Source organism: Lissotriton helveticus, chromosome 1_1 (assembly GCF_964261635.1).
Source record: "Lissotriton helveticus chromosome 1_1, aLisHel1.1, whole genome shotgun sequence".
Classification (NCBI taxonomy): Eukaryota; Metazoa; Chordata; class Amphibia; order Caudata; family Salamandridae; genus Lissotriton; species Lissotriton helveticus.
In genome coordinates this window covers 1,875,379,059-1,875,399,093 of record NC_136057.1, presented here as the reverse complement: position 1 = coordinate 1,875,399,093, position 20,035 = coordinate 1,875,379,059, and the positions used below count along the sequence as shown (strand labels likewise).

At 44.5% G+C, this 20,035-nt stretch overlaps 1 protein-coding gene across 1 annotated transcript in view; it reads left to right on the top strand.

Annotated features, from left to right (window-relative positions):
* Nucleotides 1-20,035, top strand: part of ASTN1 (astrotactin 1) — a 751,257-nt gene that overhangs the window by 449,393 nt on the left and 281,829 nt on the right. Inside the window, exon 8 of the mRNA XM_078659225.1 lies at nt 1,606-1,690. Within this exon, the coding sequence (XP_078515351.1) occupies nt 1,606-1,690 (85 nt within the window). The remainder of the gene's footprint in view (nt 1-1,605; nt 1,691-20,035) is intronic.

The following is a 20,035-nucleotide window of genomic DNA, read 5'->3' as shown; positions in this document are numbered from 1 at the left end:
AATTATGCAGAAGCAAATTTCACACTCCACTAAAATTGTGACAAAGAAATGTTTTACTAGCATTGCCAGGAAAATAACCCATGCAAAATAATCATTTGAGTCTGCTCAACTGTTGTTCTTCCATTGAGAAGTCAGTGCAAATATAATTTGGCAGTGGTTGTTCGGTGCAAAAACAGCAGCTCATCAGTGAAAAACTACTGAGTCACTGATACAAAGCATAACATCTGGACCCAGAGGGTATAAATGCTGAGATTTAGAGAGGACTTTTCTGACTGGGTGACTGTGTAATTGAACTTTTGGTATCAGTGCTAATTCAGTCTGCTATATTATAGTTGTTCCAAGTGGGAGGGAATCACAGAAGGATCTATTCACAAAAGTATTTTAGAATAGGTAAAGTAGTTCTCTTTTACGTACTGTCACATTCCTCTGTGAACTGGAATCAAAATATCTATAAACCAAATGAAATATATATAAAACAAAAGTTATACAATGAAAGAAAATATGGATATTCAGGGAGCATTCAAATAGAAATAACCTTTAATAGCAGAGAGTTGGACATATAAAGACCGATCTACAAAGGCTTGTAAGAATGTATAAAACATACTCCTGTAATACAACTTCTTGTTCTCATAAATGTTTTTGTGAATCGTCCCTTTTTAGTTTAGGAGCCAGATTTGTCCTTTGTAATAGTATGATGATAAGGTAAGTGTGCCTTCAAGGGGTTTATTTAGGTATTTAATTAATTAATACTATACTAAGAGATTAATGCACGTCGGTTTACAAATTAGAGAAGACTTCCAGCTGAGTCACATGACTTTATTTGAACTCAGGGGTCAACAACTATAAAACTTGTCAGTCCTGAAGATGGGCTCGTCAATGAAAAAGTAGAGACCGAAACGTCGACCTACGCTTTTTCTTCTGATATTTGTTTTATTTTCATTAAGAAGAAAAGTGTTGACAATTGTAACAGTGAAGGCTTGACATTTTATACTGCTACCTTCTTGTCACATTGTTTGTATTTTCAAGTAGCTTCATTTGATTAATTGAGATAAAAAGTGAATATTTTCTTATGTACACCCGTTTCTGCTTTAGTTTTTTGTATGCTTTTCAACTTATGATTTATATCTTGTCTTGCCTATGAGTCTGATCCATTGCATGAAGAGACTGTGCAGTGTAACTAGTTATTGAAAGAAATTAATGAACAAGGAAACCATCTGTCTGGCCTTGAAATGTATCGATAAAAATAACTTAATTAAATACTTAAATAAATCCCTTGAAGGCACACTTACCTTGTCATTTCACTTTACCCGAGCCCTCAAGGGTAATTTGGGTTGCCCATTTTATTTTTCTTTGCAATAGTAGGCAACTGGTTCAGAACTGTTGTGCCAGAGTAGGTGCAGACGCACATGTAGCAGCATGGCTTCCAGCTTGTAGAGTTGGCCATGTAGATCTTCATGCAGGTTGATTTATTGAAAGGGCTTGATGGAGAATCATCTCCTGGAAGAGTGCAGGAAAAAACAATTACCCAGCATCCACTGGGTGAACAGTAATGTAAAACAAATGGTAATGCTTGAATTCTCATGAGTGACTTGCTTCTGTCTCCAGGAGAGTGCGTCTGCTATGAAGGATACATGAAGGACCCAGTGCACAAGAACCTCTGTATACGGAACGAGTGGGGAACCAACCAAGGGTAAGTCTGATCTACTTGTCCTTTATAGTGGTCAATCTGATTTGCTCATCCCAATCAGGATTAGTGTGACCTACTTACCTAAACCAAAGATAAATCTGATGTACTATCTGGATTACGTCTAACCACAGAAAACACCAAGATCTGTCTAACCCATCAGTCTGTCATTTCAGCACAGTTAGCTCAGACCTTGAAATCCTTAGTCAGGGATAAATATGGCCTTCTCAATCCAAACAAGGGCAGGTCTAGCCGGCTCACCTCAACCAGGGGTAAGTCTGTCTATTAATTTAATGTATTTATTTATTTGTAAAGTGCAGTTACCAGAGGCCATCGTGGCACTTAAAGGAGCAAATGCTAAAAGGATAGGGACACACAGGGAAGTGGACAGCAGAACATGTAGGTTTTCAACTTTTTTTGTAAAAATACAAAATGAGAAGTCTATCAATAGTCAACAGTAAGGGAGTTGTGAAGCTTAGGGTTCAAAATACTCAAAGATATTGCCCCAAATCCTTCATTGTTGTATTGAGGAATCCTAAGCAAAAATAGGCAGCTTGATCTAAGAGATCTCGTAGGGACATGAAGTGACATAAAAGAGACAGTATCTTAGGCATAGTATATTATAAGGTGTAATGCACCAGGTCAAAGAACTTTAAAATGAATATGCTGTTTGATAGGCTGCCAGTGAAGTGACCGATGAGCAGATATACATACTCAAATTTGCAAAGGGGTTAGTTTGACATACTCATCCCAACAAGTGGTAAGAATGACCTACTCGCTCCAGATAATGACTAGTTTCACCCTAAACTAGAGGATAAGTTTACCCTACTCATCACAGTTAGTGCTACGTCTGATCTACTCATCCCGCCCAGGAGATGGTATGAAATGCTAATTTCATCTGGGGGAAAGTCTGACCTACTAAATGAACCCAGGGTAAATCTGACCTACTTACCCTAGACAGTAGATAAGCCAAGCTTACTCATCATTCCTACGGGCAAGTGTCGTCCGGGGGAAATTTGGCCTATTTACTCTGAACAGGTGTAAGTCTGGCCTCCTCATCACAACTAAGGGTAAGTCTAACTCTTGAAGCACTCTAGAGTTGGTCTAATCTTTCATTGTTTTTGACTTACTACTCATCCCTTATAAGGGGAAGACAGGTAATTCTAGAGTTCTTCCAAGTGACATGCTTCTGTCTCCTCAACCTAATCATGGCAAGTCTAACTTATCCATTCAAACCAGATACGTAGTTTCCCAATCCAACCAAAGTAAAGAAGACCTAAAAATACCAGCAAGATTAGACTGAGTTTTTCATTTCATCCAGGGTTATGTCTGTCTTACTCAATCAGGGATCACCCTTCTGCCTAGCAGTTGGTAAACTTGACCTGTCACATCTAGGTTTAAATTTTTTCGATCTAGCTTAGCCAGCGACAAGTCTCACCCCAAACTCAGCCACGTATAAGGCAGGCTCCATAACCTAATTAGCAGTAAGGCAGTCAAGGCAATCCTAGCTGGGATCATATAAAAATGTATTTATTTATCTATCTGGGAGTTCTATATTCATGCGATAAAGTACCCACTGCGTTACATTACAAGGATATTGAAAATCACTGAAGTGTTCCTTTAAAAGGTCATTGAATACCAAGGTGACTGGCAATGTCCTTTCTCACTAGAACTCTGCCAAACTCTTTCCAGTTCATCCTTTTCATTTTAAGACTTGTCAAACCGGTTCTTGTATTTCTCCTGGTGCTTGGCAATTCTTTTAGACAATCCCCTTCCCTGCACCCTGTTGTGCCTCTCTCCCCACTTCAACCATGGAGGATTTAGTTTGAAACCTTCTAGTCTCCTTTTCAGATTTACAAAAGGCATCACTCATGTAACACTCTTCGGTGCAGTCCTGTAAAGTAGTCTCATGTAGTGCAATTTCAATGAGCTTTTCAACTCTGTGCCCCTGAGGTTGTCCTCGGGGAGTTGAACTGATCTTTGTCAAACCAGTCATAGCAAACTCAGTTATGAAAGCATAGGAAACATACAAGGGATCCACCGTTGATGTTCGATCTGTTCACAATGTATAAAAAAAACCTGCACTTTAAAAGTAATACTTGGGGAAAATGGTGCAGACGGCGCAAGGCTCTGCGGTGCATTAAAATATTCATGATTCTGACAAATTCCTTAAAAGAACAACGGTTGCCTTGAAATTATTGTCAAGAATCTGTTTTCGGGTAATGGTATTCCAACAGGCCAATCATATTTTATTTATTTATTTATTTATTTATTTATGCAATTTTATATAGCGCGAACTTTACCCGAAGGTGTCAGAGCGCTTTACATAGGACCCAGTTACAACCATAAGGCATGAAGGTTACAATCGGAAGAACAAATGTGCAAAATTTTTGACTTACATAAGAACCAAAGGAATGGTAGAGAGCAAAGCGGACTCCTGCATAGACTAGTGATTAGAGTTATCTCTATATACAAAGGGAAGGGGTATGACTGGATATACTCTAAAAGTCACATAGGAATGGAAGAGAGCATAGCGGACTACTGCATGTTCGAGTGATTAGAGTTATCTCTATATACATAGGGAATGGATACACATGGATATACTCTAAAAGTCACATAGGAGACTAGTCATTAGAGTTATCTCTATATACATAGGAAGGGATAAGACCGGATATACTCTAATGGTCACATAGGAATGGTAGAGAATACAAAGGTCTACTGCATATACTAGTGATTAGAGTTATCTCTATATACATAGGGAGGGGATATGACTGGAAAAACTCTAAGGGTCACATAGGAATGGTATACGGTGCAAGGTCTAAGGCAAATACCATTGATTAGAGTGATTACAATATACAGTCACAGCACAAAGGGAGGGTGGGAGGGGTGCAAGGGTATGGAGAGAGGGGGAAGCAGAAAAGGGAGGGAACATTTGAGGATCTTCCACGGGGAAAAGGGGAAAAGGACGGGGGAATGGGAGGAGGGCTAGAGTCCAGAGAAACTGTCCGAAAACAGCAACAAAGTGTCGGTCAGGACAAAGCAAAAGTCAAGAAGTCCAGGAGTGAAGGTGGGAGATGAAGCTGGAGGTCAGCCGCAGGCGCGTCACCATCTTGGAGAGCTTGCAGTCAGCCGTCACGGTGGGGGTGAGAGTGCGCCAGGTGGTGAAGGCCATGTTGACGCTGTTGGTGCGGTCACGCGTTGGCCGTGAGGCGCTGCACGGCAGCCGGTGGGTTGTGTCTGCATTCAACCGCAGGCGGTGTGGATTCCGGGAGCAGCGGCTCCCGGCAACATTCAGAACCCTGGTGCCATGTGGGGGGGGAGGGGTGAGTGGTCCGGGGATCTGGCCCGTGTAGCAGGGCCACAAGGCAATCCAGCACTGGCAGTGGCCCCAAACTGGCAGCAGGTCAGGAGGCAGGCCAAAAATCCAAGAGGGGGCTGCAGGATTAGCAGGAGGCCAGGGAGAAGTTGGGGCGAGCCAGTGGAAGCGGCGATCGCCATCCGAGAATCGCCGCCGACCGCCATCTTAGAGTCAGGCAGGCGCTGGGAGGATTCCCTCGGTGGGGGTCTCCACCGAAATGAAAACTAGTGGAAATGATGCCAGCTGCTGCGGTGAGAGTCTCGACAAGCTGGGGTAGCGCAGGACGCAATCCTACCTCCAGCGGCCGCAGCAGTCAGGGGAGTCCCCCTGCGTAGTGCCGCCCGCCATTTTGAGAGCCTCGCCCTCTCCTCCTCCAACTCGGAAGATCGAGCCCGTCCGCCAACCCAGGTGCGATCGCTGTCTCTCCGGACCTGCCCCCCTCGCTCCGCTTCGTGTTGGCGAAGTGAGTGGTCGAAAAGAAGAGCTGCATCCGCCCAGGGCCGGGCCCGAGCAACTCGCGAGCCGGGGTTGCGGGATAATCATATAACAATCCACAGCGATAGTTTCGACTCTAGGTGCTTGAGTCAGAAAGTGTCACCATGACATTGCAGTCATTTGTCTATAAACATAAGCTGTATAACTTATTTTCACTTTTATAAGTGATTTTGCTCAATTTGATTTGGAGATTTAAATGTATCTAGTCAGGGGAGAGGATATGACCTAACGGTCAGAGCGGTCGACCTTGAAACTGGGGAACCAGGTTCGAGTCTCGGCTGGGATGCTTAATATCCTGTGATTCTGGGCAAATCACTTAATCTCCCCATGCCGAGCAGAAAATGAATGTGTCCGTCTGTAACGCAGCTGGTGCTCATGTAAAATGCTTTGATACCTTTGGGTCGAGTTCGCACTAAATAAAACTCTGAACAAAAAAAAATTCATCAATTGGAACCAATGTGTTTCTATTTACGCATCCTAATACGGCGGGGGTGCAGAGGCGTAGTACTTCCCTCATTTGTGTAAGGCCACACCATATTTAAATAAAGGAACACCCTCTTAAGATAGAGTCAGCGCTATATGTGCGCCAGCCACTTATATAATTTGCCTAGGAGGCACACAAAACTGACCCACCTCTGTTGTGCCCCAGGGGCACTCATTTAGTAAGGCCCCAGCTGTGATAGAGAATCTTAGATCAACACAGACAACCGCAAGATGGCAGCAGTGCTTTAGCTGAGATGAAAAAGGCAGGGGGGAGGGCTTGGGCAAAGAAGCATAACTAGCAATGCTTTCCAGGAGGTGTGGAACATGTAATTAGGGGTGTAGCGTAAAACATGTGCTCTTAGCACATATCATGCCACCTAACCAGAATTTGATTACCTCTCTGTGACTTTGCTTTTTTACATCTAGACATGTACCATAACAACAAACAAACACCTAAAACAAGCCAGACCTATTGGTTTTGCCAATTCTTAGCTTTATCAGATAAACGAGCCACAAAAATAATTTTGTTGCGAATAATTAGAATTTAAAATGTTTCCGTTGTGAAAATACGTGACTCTGAAGGATGTGAAGCGGTTGTGAAGCTCCATTACCATATCTATGGTTTTACATACGCCCTGACGAAGTTCCCGTGGCACTAGGGGAACAAAACGTGTTGGCTGTGCCCCTTTTTTAAGAAAACGAAAGAATACAAATAAAGTGAAGACATTTCAAAATATCCTTCTGCGTAACTGACTTCATTGGAGTGCACCTTCCACTTTCCAAGTACATTTTGTTATGTATACATCCTTGCAGCGGATGTCGGGAGTGATTGCAACAACTGATACTTGAAACAGACGGAACCAATGTGCTTGACTTTGGTCTGCTGCTGTGTGCTTTTGGTACCTTTCAAGAAGGACTACCCTCCGCCTGCTCTAGCGACTCTTGGCCCACCTTAAGGTACCAGACCTGTTCCATGTCGCTTTCACCACCCTGCAGCAACCACTCTTATACCTCCTCAGCCTACTCTGTGCCCCCACTACCTGCTCCTTGACGCTGCCTCCCCCTGAAGCAACCACTCTTTTACCTTAGTCCACTCTGTGCCCCCTCATTCAAGGCTCCCATAGTAGGGTGGACCCTTAAGTCCCCACCAAACATTCGTCGTGGGCAGTCTCCGACAGTCGATACTACCAGACCAACGGAGTCCCGCCTCCCTATCAACAGCTCGTCTCGTCCTCCTTCATAATTCGCAATAATGTCACAAGGCACGCCATTTTCCGTTGAACCCCCCCATGCCGATCCACATGAAACCGCACGGCGCGAATGCCTTCGTGATTAGCTTCCCCCCTAACCTCTCTCCAAAAGCGAGAAGAAACCACAAACATAATCTAATCAGACAACACCCAGAAACGCTATTTGTAGACATGTACCACTGCTCCTCTAAAGCGCAGGTTAAGATGGATCTCATCTTCCACACAGATAGACCTGAGAGCTGGAACACCACATTAGGAATGCAACTTCACATATCTAAAACGACGACCACCTCACACAGCTGTAAACTGACGACCTCCCTCCCCAATCAGGCAGCTAGAAAAGGGAACATATCAGTGACCATTTACTCAAATTGCACAGTTTTGATACAGCCCAACAACGAGAAATTAGAGGCCTTTGACTCCCTCTTCCCTTCTCTTTGCTCCGCACATCTTCACTTTCTTCGTCCCGCTCCACCCCAGCCCCCTTCCCCGATCAACCTGCCCCATCAGGAGAAGCAAATATCTACTTCCTCTCCCCTGATGAGATCCCCAAGCCCCCCCACAGAAACTCATCCCACTCCTCTGTCCTCATGAACCAGGACCTTCAATCTTCCAAGGAAGATCAGTCCCCACTGCCCCCTCATTCTTATCCTCTTCAGCAGCACTCCTTCTTCCCACTGGCTCAGTCCACAGACCCCCGTCAATCTCCGAAGAGGATCAATCCCCATCACCCCCTCAATCTTATCCTCTTCAACAGCATAACACCATCCCTTGGGCTCGGTCTATTGACCCCTTCATCACTCCAGTAGATTCACGAGGAAGAGCTCACGACTAAACCCCCTACCGAGGACTGCTAACAGAGACAGCCAGGCTGACCTACTCAGCATTAAACTTCACAATTTTCACCCTGCCCCCATCCCACGAGATGTCCCTACCCAAAACTGTACGCCACCAGCCCTGGTAACTATGGCGCACCAGCTGGCCTTACTAGAAAGTCAGTTAGAAATTATATTCAGTGGCCTGGATAACATCCTTTCTAACCTAGACAAGGCTCAAAAGCCCCAATATGCCCAATTCAGTTCTTCCTATCCGACTGACTCTACTCCTCTAAAACCCCAATTCGGGACCTCACCCACCCTTGAGAACCGGCTGCTGAGACCCCTAGAACCGACACGATGATCCCCCTTCAATCTCCCACATGAATCAATCAAAGCCCCCACACCTGGAGCTCAGACCCACACTAGTAAAGATGTGGGGATAAAAACACAAAGGCCTTCCAGAACTATAGCAGCAATGTCTGATGAGGAAGCTATGGACTTAGACTCCACCTATGTCTCCCCTCTCCCAACTTCCACTAACTCCAAGATTCAAGTGATCACGGGCTTTGGAAGAGACTTCCCTCCCGTGAAAACCACAAGGCCCCCGCCCTCCCTCACCTCCATACCGAGGGCCCATTCAGGAAAGCATCTAAACAAAAATAATCTATCTACTAACTGCATGCTCATTAACTGTAGATCAGCCCCCAAGCATGCAACTGAATTAGCTGAAGCCATACTCTCTCAGGACTTAGACATTGCATTCATCACGGAGACATGGCTAAATGAGAACTCCCCACCTTGCTTCGACATATTCGTGCCCCCAGGTTTCAACATCATCAATAAAGATAGAAAAGACCAACATGGGGGAGGTGTAGCCATCATCCATAAAGATGACATTGACATCGCTGTAATGGACCCATGCGAATATAGCTCCTTTGAGTGTCTGTCACCATCAAGATTAAGGATATCAGCCCTTTAGCTGGTCACCTTCTCTATCACCCACCTGGCAACACCCACACTTTCGGTGAACACCTATCCGACTTGATTGCCCTCTGCGTACTCAAAGACACTAACTACATAATCCTGGGTGATCTCAACTTACGTTGGAACAAGGCCAACAACACACTAATTCAATCGCTCAATACTCTCCTCTGTGACAATAACCTTTCCCAACACTGTTCTGAAGAAACTCACAACAAAGGAGCGACCTTGGATCCCATCATTGTCCACCAAGACACAATTACGATCGGCAACATCCTCCCAGTGGACTGGTCGGATCCTCACATGATCTTATTCCACATCAACCAAAGAGTCCTATCCCTGCCTCCTGTTCAAGACCCCCCCAAATGGTCCAGAAATCTCACCCAGATCCCCCTGGAAGTCATGGAAGATAGGTTAAAGCTGCTCTTACCCAACGACAAAGTTCTCTCCACAACTGACCTCACCTCGCTCTATAACACGAATATGGTAATCCTTCTTGACCAACTAGCACCCTTGAAACTAAGAAAAAATTGAGCCATTCGGTCCAGATCTTGGTTCGACTCTGACACTTATGAAGAAACGAGAAAACTAAGAGCTGCAGAAAGACGCTGGAGGAGCTAGCCCACCACCTTCCATCGTGACAAACTCAAAACTATCCGGAAAAAATACAACAATCATATCAAGAACAAAAAATCCATGTATTTTCGCTCTGCTCTGGTTAGCGCAAAAAACAGACCCAAGGAGCTCTTCAGTATTATTAGACACCAAACCTCCAAACCGGATACTTCCCTGGGGCACGCCTCCCAAGAACAATGCGACAACTTCGCCAACTTCTTCAATGATAAGATCTCCAAGATCGAGCACTCTCTGATCGCCAACTGCTCTTCCCCTCCCCATAGCAGCCTGGGTGGGGTGCTCGGTAGTGCTCCCCCTCCCACTATTAAACCCTGGTCACTCTTCCAGCCCATTCTAGAAGAAGAGATAATCAAACTTATCTCCACCTCTAAGCCTTCATCTCACACCCTAGACCCCCTTCCTGCTCAACTCACCATAAAACTGAAACTCTCCCTAGCCCCACTGTGGTGCAGGATTATTAACAGCTCCCTAAAAACCGGAATCATCCCAGACTGTCTGAAAGTGGGACATGTCACCCCACTGCTAAAAAAAACAGACGTGACATAAAAAACTTAAACAACTTCAGACCCGTCTATAACCTTCCTCTCCTTTCCAAAATCCTAGAAAGATGTGTACTCCAACAACTAACTCAGCACTTGGACAATACCAACCACCTCGACTCACATCAGTCAGGATGCAGGAAAGGGTGCAGCATGGAAACCGCAATCCTCAACGTAATTGATGACATACACAAATCACTGGACTCAGACCAATGTTGCCTCCTCATTCTCCTAGACCTATCAGCGGCATTCGACACAGTTGATCACAATCTTCTCCTCAAAGCCCTCGAAGAAAGGGCCGGTCTAGATGACGTGGTCCTCAACTGGTTCTCCTCATTCTTACACAACCGCTCCCAAAGAATCAAAATCAGAAGCTTTGAATCTGACCTTCACCCAGTCAAGAGGGGTGTGCCCCAAGGTTCAGTGCTCTCCCCTCAACTCCTCAACATTTACATGGAACCCCCCTCCACCCTACTCAGAAAAGCTAACATCCCCTTCCATCTCTACGCTGATGATACCCAAATCTACTTGGAAATCTCCTCTTCTAATGACATTCATAGACCCAATGAAACACTCAAGGAAGTGCAACGTTGGCTGTCAAGGAACCTCCTAAAGCTGAACGCAGACAAAACTGAACTACTCCTCATCTCGAACAAAGAAGAGAACCCACAAATGGTCGAGTGGTTAAAAGATATTGATGCGCTCAATGGGAACCTCACCCTGGCTGACTCTGTTAAATCATTAGGCATCATGCTTGACTCCAAACTAGACTTGACCAAACACATTAAGATCTCGGCGAAGAGTGCTTTCCTTAACCTTAAGCTACTAAACAAAATTAAACCTTTCATTCCTTCCAAAGATCTCAAACAAGCCACCCAAGCATTGGTGCTGTCAAGACTAGACTATGGAAACGCAATCCTCTCGGGAATAGACAAAACACATCTTGTTCCTCTGAAAACACCCCTCAATGCCAGAATGGTCACTGGAATAAAGAAATGTTATCACATCTCTCCGGCACTAAAATAACTCAAGTGGCTACCAGTAGAAATGCGAGCTAACTTTAGAACAGCCTCCCTCACCCACAAAGCCCTTCACACAGGCAAACCCGAATATCTGGCATCCAAACTCAAAAAAGCAGGTCAGAACAGGAACCTCAGAAGCTCCAATACCCTACTGCTGATCCCGCTAAAAGCTAGAAAACAAAAAAAAGAAAGCCAGGCAGTTCCTTTGCCGGAAATGCGCCCAGATTATGGAACTCTATCCCCCCCCCACATCAGAACTAGTCCTCTCTTCCCTAAATTCGAAAGTCAGCTCAAAATCCTTTTCCTCGACCGCTCCCTATCTAACAGATAGGAGCAGCTCGGAGTGTTTAAAATGACATTGCTCCTCTCTCGGATGCGGATTGCCAAGACCCTGTAATGGAACTCATCACCATTCTCCTTACTACTATTCGTATCTTGAATGTCTCGCTTTACTGTATTATGTTTTGCTTTCTTTTGCACTGCTCTGTAATTGTGTGAAGCGCTCCGATACCTTCCGGTCAGGCTAGCGCTAAATAATACTTCTTAAATAAAGAAATAAAAACAAATCTGTCGTAGAAGTAGGGGTTTTCACTGTCTCTGTCACTCCTATTCTCGACTTCACGTGGCTTTGCTCTACAATATTTTGGCTCTGTTTGACACTCACACTCTTTCTTCTGATATTGTTCTAAAATCCTCTGTATTCATAGAGACTAACCACTCCTGAGGCGAGATAGCCGGGAGACGAAACTGATTTTAAAGATTACTTTTAAAATTTTCGTGTTTAGATAAATTGTTGCACTGTTTCTTAAAAATTGGTTTTAACTGAAAATTGCACTTTAAAACTGTTGCACGATTCCCCAGAGCACTCCCCCACCTCACCTGTTGAGAACTCCCCGCGCTGCCGATTTCAGGGCTGCGGCGGGTCGGAGTTCTTGGCACCAAAATCGGAGCGAGCACAAGCCACGCCCACCGACGCAGGCCACGCCCCCTTCGCTAGACCTTAAGAGCGAGCAGAATACAGGCCGCTGTCAGAGACTAACCACTCCTGAGGCGAGATAGCCGGGAGACGAAACTGATTTTAAAGATTACTTTTAAAATTTTCGTGTTTAGATAAATTGTTGCACTGTTTCTTAAAAATTGGTTTTAACTGAAAATTGCACTTTAAAACTGTTGCACGATTCCCCAGAGCACTCCCCCACCTCACCTGTTGAGAACTCCCCGCGCTGCCGATTTCAGGGCTGCGGCGGGTCGGAGTTCTTGGCACCAAAATCGGAGCGAGCACAAGCCACGCCCACCGACGCAGGCCACGCCCCCTTCGCTAGACCTTAAGAGCGAGCAGAATACAGGCCGCTGTCAGAGACTAACCACTCCTGAGGCGAGATAGCCGGGAGACGAAACTGATTTTAAAGATTACTTTTAAAATTTTCGTGTTTAGATAAATTGTTGCACTGTTTCTTAAAAATTGCTTTTAACTGAAAATTGCACTTTAAAACTGTTGCACGATACCCCAGAGCACTCCCCCACCTCACCTGTTGAGAACTCCCTGCGCTGCCGATTTCAGGGCTGCGGCGGGTCGGAGTTCTTGGCGCCAAAATCGGAGCGAGCACAAGCCACGCCCACCGACGCAGGCCACGCCCCCTTCGCTAGACCTTAAGAGCGAGCAGAATACAGGCCGCTGTCAGAGACTAACCACTCCTGAGGCAAGATAGCCGGTAGACGAAACTGATTTTAAAGATTACTTTTAAAATTTTCGTGTTTAGATAAATTGTTGCACTGTTTCTTAAAAATTGCTTTTAACTGAAAATTGCACTTTAAAACTGTTGCACGATACCCCAGAGCACTCCCCCACCTCACCTGTTGAGAACTCCCCGCGCTGCCGATTTCAGGGCTGCGGCGGGTCGGAGTTCTTGGCGCCAAAATCGGAGCGAGCACAAGCCACGCCCACCGACGCAGGCCACACCCCCTCCAACCCCACTAGAAAATGTGCCCTCCACAAACGCGCAGCGGACGCGCGCAGCGGGCGCGACGATTGCGCGCCGAAGGCACGCCTAAGGCAAGCCCGTCTGCGCCTGTCCGCGCCAAGACCGGGCCCAGGGCCATATCCCCTGTCCAAAATGACCCCGATAAAAGACTATGGAAATACTCCAGCCAGGAACTTCAAGGGCTGAGACCAAACATCACATGTGCTCAAATAGAGCCACACAAAGAAGCTAAGAAATGTCTGTCATGCCCTCTTACATTCAACTTTCTTCCCGTTAAAAACATGGATAAATTCGAGGCTCCAAAATATAGAAACTATACTTTGAAAACAGGTTTGATTAATGCTAGGTCATTGGTCAAACATAATATTCAGACATCCGAACTAATAGATGAACAAAATATTGATATATTATTCATTACCGAAACATGGGCAGACGAGGCATCAGATGCTGATTTGGCATTAGCTATTCCGGAGGGATACTCTTTCTCCAGAGTTGACAGAAAAATAAAACGGGGAGGAGGATTAGCAATCATAGCAAAAGAAGGTCTTAGAATTAAAATCTCAGATAAAGGCAGTACCCCAGACTGCGAAACATTAACCTTTCAAATAAAAATTACAAACAATTACACGTTTCATGGAATACTAATATACAGACCACCTAGTGCAAAAACCCCCTTAATCGACTTGCTAAGTCCATTTCTTGAATCTAGTGTGTCATGTCCAGACTATACCATCCTAGGTGATTTCAATCTACATCTAGAGAAAAATTCAGACCCTAAGATAGCAGCATTCATTGATGCAATGGCAAACTTCGACCGGAAACAGAAAGTACACTTAGATACCCACAACGCCGGACATACACTAGACGGTATTTTTACATCTTGTCAGAGCCTAAATAAAATTGACACTCTCCCAATCCCATGGTCAGACCACAAACTAGTAAGATTCACTCTGGAAGTTAAAGAGGACACTGGAAGTCCGGTGGGACATATTAAACAAGTAACCTATCGTGACTGGTCTAAAATTGACAACGAGGCATTTATAGAAAAACTCCAAACATCCCATCCCACATTTGACGACAATAGCAATATAGCCTGCAAACAATTCAATGAGTGGATAGATAAGACAGTCAATCTGACAGTCCCACAAAAAAATGCTACTCTGAAAAGAAAAACCCCCTCACAACCCTGGTTCTCAGAAGCTCTAAAAACACAAAAACAAACGTGTAGAAGAGCATAGAAAAAATGGAGAACTAACTACGATACCCAACTCAGACAAGAATACAAAGATACCCTAAACATCTACAAAAAACTAATAATAGCAGAAAAAAGTAAATACTTCGTTAAGAAGATCAACGAGTCAAAAAATTCCAGCAAAACCCTTTTTGACACTGTCAAAATTCGAAAACAACAACCCAGAAGCACTGTCATCAGACTTCTGCAATATACTAGGAGACTTCTTCGTGAATAAAGTCTCATCAGTATACGACTCCTTCAAAAATCAGAGCACTGAGACAATAGAAAGGGATACATCACAGCCACAGAACTTAATAATGCAACAAGATCAAACGTCAGCTTTTAGATTTACACCTCCTACAGCTGAGCAGATCGAGAAAGAGATCCACACTACCAATTCTGGTAGCCCAATGGACCCTTGTCCACCCAAAATAATGCATGTTTGTTCCATACAACTAAGCCTAGTATTGGAAAAATTATTCTCCAAAATCATCAACACCAATATCTTCCCAGACGACTGGAAAAAGATATCCATCAGGCCACTGCTAAAAAAACCCAACCTAGATTACAAAAATCCCAACAATTATAGACCAATAGCCAGGATCCCTTTCGCAGCAAAAATCTTGGAGAAACTGTTAAATAAACAGATATCTCAACATCTGACTGACGGAGACTGGCTGGATCACTCTCAGTTCGGTTTCCGGGTAGAACATGGGACGGAGACGGCCCTGATTACAGCAGTGGAGGAACTTAGGCAAATAATGGACAATGGATCGAAGGCCGCCTTGATATTACTCGACTTATCGGCGGCCTTCGACACGGTCAGCCACGAAATCCTTATAACACGGTTAAAGACAGCAAACATACATGACTCAGCATGCACTCTCACAGCCTCCTACCTAGAGAACAGAACCTTCTCAGTAGAATCAGGAGAAGCGAAATCCAATCTGTTCAACCTACCATGCGGAGTCCCGCAGGGCTCTTCGATGAGCCCCACTCTTTTTAATTTATATGTAGCTCCACTCGCACAGATAATAAGGAACAACGGCTTCACTCCTATATCTTACGCCGACGACACCCAAATTGTGGTGTCAATAAGTAAGGAGGTACATGACACAGCAGAAAAATTCCAACTCTGCATGGCAAAAATCAGTCAATGGATGAGAATGAACTGCCTAAAGTTAAACAGGGACAAGAGTGAGGTCATGATACTAGGAGGAGACACAAACATATGGTCCCCCTTATGGTGGCCTAAAGATATGGGAAGATGCCCAGAATCGTCAGAAAAGGTGAAAAACCTAGGGATCATGTTAGATACCAACCTTTCCTTCGACGCTCAAGCCAGCAAACTAGCTTCATCACTATGGTACATACTAAAAATGATCAAAAAGATTCTGCCATACTTACCGTATGATTCACGCAAGACAGTGGTGACAGCACTGGCCTTGTCCAGACTGGACTACGGGAACGGCTTATATGCCGGAGCTAGGAAGAAAATCCTACTTAAGCTACAACGCCTGCAGAATGCGGCAGCCAGGCTGATACTAGGAATACCAAAGTTCGAAAAAGTAAGCCACAAACTAAAAAGCCTGCACTGGCTACCAATTGTAAGTAGGATACATTTTAAATCGCTGTGCTTGGCATACAAAGCACTAAACGGAACTGGATCACAATTTCTAAAATCACATCTGCAACTATATGAGCCAAACAGACTTCTCAGATCCAGCCAAATGAAACTCATCAGGGTCCCTAAATTCAGGAAAACTAACTGGGGCGGAAGAAGCTTCCTGGTACACGCAGCACGAATGTGGAACCAACTACCACTAGACATAAAAACCAGTCCATCCCTGATTTCCTTCAGAAAGGAAATTAAAACATGGCTCTTCTCCACACAGCTCTAGTCAACATCTTCAGACCCAGTGGTACATCTCAGCGCCAAGATGCCCTCGGGCAATCGCACGCTATACAAATAGACAAATCAAAATCAAAATCAATATCTCACACATCATCTCATTCCTCTTAATTGCTGCCTTTTCATACTGTCCTTCTGCAGGTGCTTCCTTGTGCCTCCCCCCACCCACCCGCACACATACAAACGCATGCACGCACACGCACACTTTCTCTCATCACATGTAACACAACATTTTCGTTTCCTTTGGCACGCTCAATATTTCAATTGCTGAGTATATCTCTTTCTCATGCTTTTACTTAAAACGATAATTGCAGTTACCAGAACCAGTCCAACTTAAAGCCCTGGATAACAACCAAAGTACAGAGACATCAGCTGAAAGAAAACAGTATCAACCCAAAGAAGAAATAGAGGGTGAAGGGCATATCTACCATGCACAGACACCAAAGTGAAGTGAAAAAATGAGCCTCAGCTCCCAAAGAAGAATATGACACTTTACAACGCATTTTTTACATTGCAAAATCCATTACAAAGCATGTCATTACAACGCATGTCGTTACAACTCATAATCCATTACAACGCAATTACTATTCTAAATCCGCTGGGGTGTTACTTTGGTGAATGCGTTGTAATAGATTATGTGATGCAATGACATGCGTTGTAATGAATTTTGCGATGTGAAAAATGCGTTGTAATGACACGCGTTGTAACACGTGCATTGTAAACAATGCTTCCCCCCAAAGAAGTGGCCTATGGTACCAGGCTAGAAGTAGAGAAAAGACTCTGGATCTATAGTAGCCCAAAGAAGAGAAAAGCATGGGCCTGCAACTACCAGGAAGAAGAGAAGAGCATAGACCAACAGTAGCCCAGAAGAAGAGTGAGGTATGGGCCTGCAACGGCCCAGAAGACGAGTGAAGGTTGGGCCTGAAGCTGCCAGGAAGAAGCGAGAGATATCAGGGACTTTTTAAGGATTTTAGCTGTAGCGGTCAGTGGTGGGAGTGCTGCCGGGCGGTGACGTGTGGCTGGGGAGGGTCAGGGTGGGAGGTAGGAAACTACAGATTACGGCCAAATGCAGGTAAGTAAACATATAAATAAATGCAACAGATTTCTTTGCTCACACTACATCGAATTTGGCGATGCAGTGCGGGCAACAAAATTTGTTTTCTTTATTTATATGTTTACTTACCTGTTTTTGTCTGTAATCTGTAGTTTGCTACCCCCCCCCCCCCCCCCGCCCCTCCCCCGCCCCACATCACCACCCGGCCGCACTCCCACCACCGACTGCTACTGGATTTTAGGGGCCTGGCCAAACGTATTTTGGCGGCCCCTGTTTGGAAGAGCTTTGAATGTATGATCCAACTTCAGCTCTTTCATGCCCTCTTTGGCCAGGTCACTGTAGTGCACAGGCACACGTGTTCAAACTATAAATGTGTTTACATGTAATATATAGGGATAGTGATGTGTGTTTCAATATGGTAACACAGCAGCTCAATAATATTACTGCAAATAATCTCTGTGACTCCCTCCCATATGTCATATGTGAGGTCCTGTCTGGATGTAAAGGAAACTTTTTTTATGAATACATGAAGCGTAAACTCAACATTTCTCTGCAAAATGTTTGCAATACTCTCCCACATTACCCAGATTAGAAATAAATGATAAGAAAATGGTATTTAAAAGCAATAATTTTAAGAATTATTCAAGGTTATCAGGACAAAACTCTATGCAAAACAGAGATTGCTCCGTCAAGGGGCACCTTAAAGACTGGGGCCCTGGGCCAGAGCTCACGTTGCCCATGCTTTAAAATGTCTCTGAGAGACATGGGCCTGCAACGGCTCAGATGAAGAGAGTGGCATGAGCCAAAACTGCACCATGTCTGGGAACTGCAGGAAAAGTAGAGATGTGCAGAGACTGGGTGAGACTGGAGAGTAAGTACTTGGAAACAGGGTAGGCCTAAGCATGACTTGGGGCACTAGAACCAAACAGATTAGGAATTAGCTACACCTTGAGCATGAAGAACCACCTCCTCACCTCCAGCCAAATGGTGCCATTGGCCTCCATCAATGACATCCAACAAAAACAAAATAACTGTCCAACGCTATCTGCACCGACCCGTGATCTACAACAGTTTTACTTCCACACACATTGGTGTCTTTTGATTTTGCATCTGTCAGATTGAACTTAACTTTGAGACTCACCTTTAGCTCCTCAATGTAGCTGGCATTGAAATCACACAGCATTGAGATATAAAGAGGGCCTCGGGAATTATGCGGCAGGGGAGGACCAAATTAAATGCACGGTTGACTAAATTATGCAGGAAGAAGAGACAAAGTATGCGATTTAGTGCAGCATAATTTGTGCAAGTATTTTTTCATTATTTTGTGAATAAAAATGTTTACTCATGGTAACACTGACTGGGCAAAGATTATGTGACAAAAGTAAATTCATAAATATGCGGAAAATGCCAAGCCATAGAATTGCATAATTCAAGTGGCCCTGGATATAGAAGGAGAGAGAGGACAAGGAAGAGAATGTGGAAGCAGTACATTCCGCCCTTACATATACCCACATACACGTGGCCAATCACTGTCCTCCAGTCTTCTCTGGTGTGTACAAGGGCCTGAAACTAAAAAGGTTGTTGATGAAGCCCGACAAAGCCCTCCCCTGCCCCGGTGAGCACCCCATTCATACATCAAGTTAATGCGTTTCCGCTTGCGACCCCCAAATCCCTAACCCTCGAGAATGTGTTGTTGCACCATTCATGCAACAGCTGTATATTTTTTTGTTATTTATGATTATGCATTTGCCGCAATCGCAACACTTTCCACCACCTTCTGCATAATTTGTAGATTTCATCATCAACATTTTTATTTCAGGCGCAATCGGATTAAAAGTTCCCTCACAAGAAGTGCCACACATGGTTCTGCCCGGTGGCAGACCATTTGCAAAGAATGCCTGGCCAATCTACTGTTGCGGATTGTTGTATTCAGATGTTAACAGGTGCTAATGTGGCACAAATGTGCCCAGGCAGAAGGTGGAGTTATTTAAATGACAAAATAATACTACTTACATGTTGTGCTGTTTTATTCCAGATATTTGTTTTTATCTTGCTGCATAGTTTTGTCAACGCGGCTGCGTTATTTGGTCCTTCACTGCCACATAGTTCCAATGAATCCGGCCGTAACCCTCAGGCAGGTAACACGGACACATATGATTTAGTCCAGTCTGTTCAGTTGTGCATTTCTGTAGTCTATACGTGAAATGACTTGGGATTGGGCGGCCAGTTCAAGGCCTTGTTTTGAGAAGAAAGGCTTGAGACTGGGTAGGTGTTTTAGATGGAATCTGGCATTTTTTGCTATCTCTTGTACATGTAGTTCAAACTGGAGTGGTGTATTGACTTTGAAGCGAAGAGATTTAGCTGAGGTGATCATTTTCGGCGTGACTTCTCTCACTGAAGCCGGTCCAAGGATCCGGTTTTGTTGAAAGTCTCTGAACTTCCCACATGTGAGTCTTTTCACTGATGGTTACATGACATCCTTTGTGTCGTCTGGGGGAAATGAACTTTCACAAGAAGCAAGAAATATGAATCATGGCTCATGACTGGTTCCAAGATATAAGTGAAGCAAACTCATGAGCTAAATGGA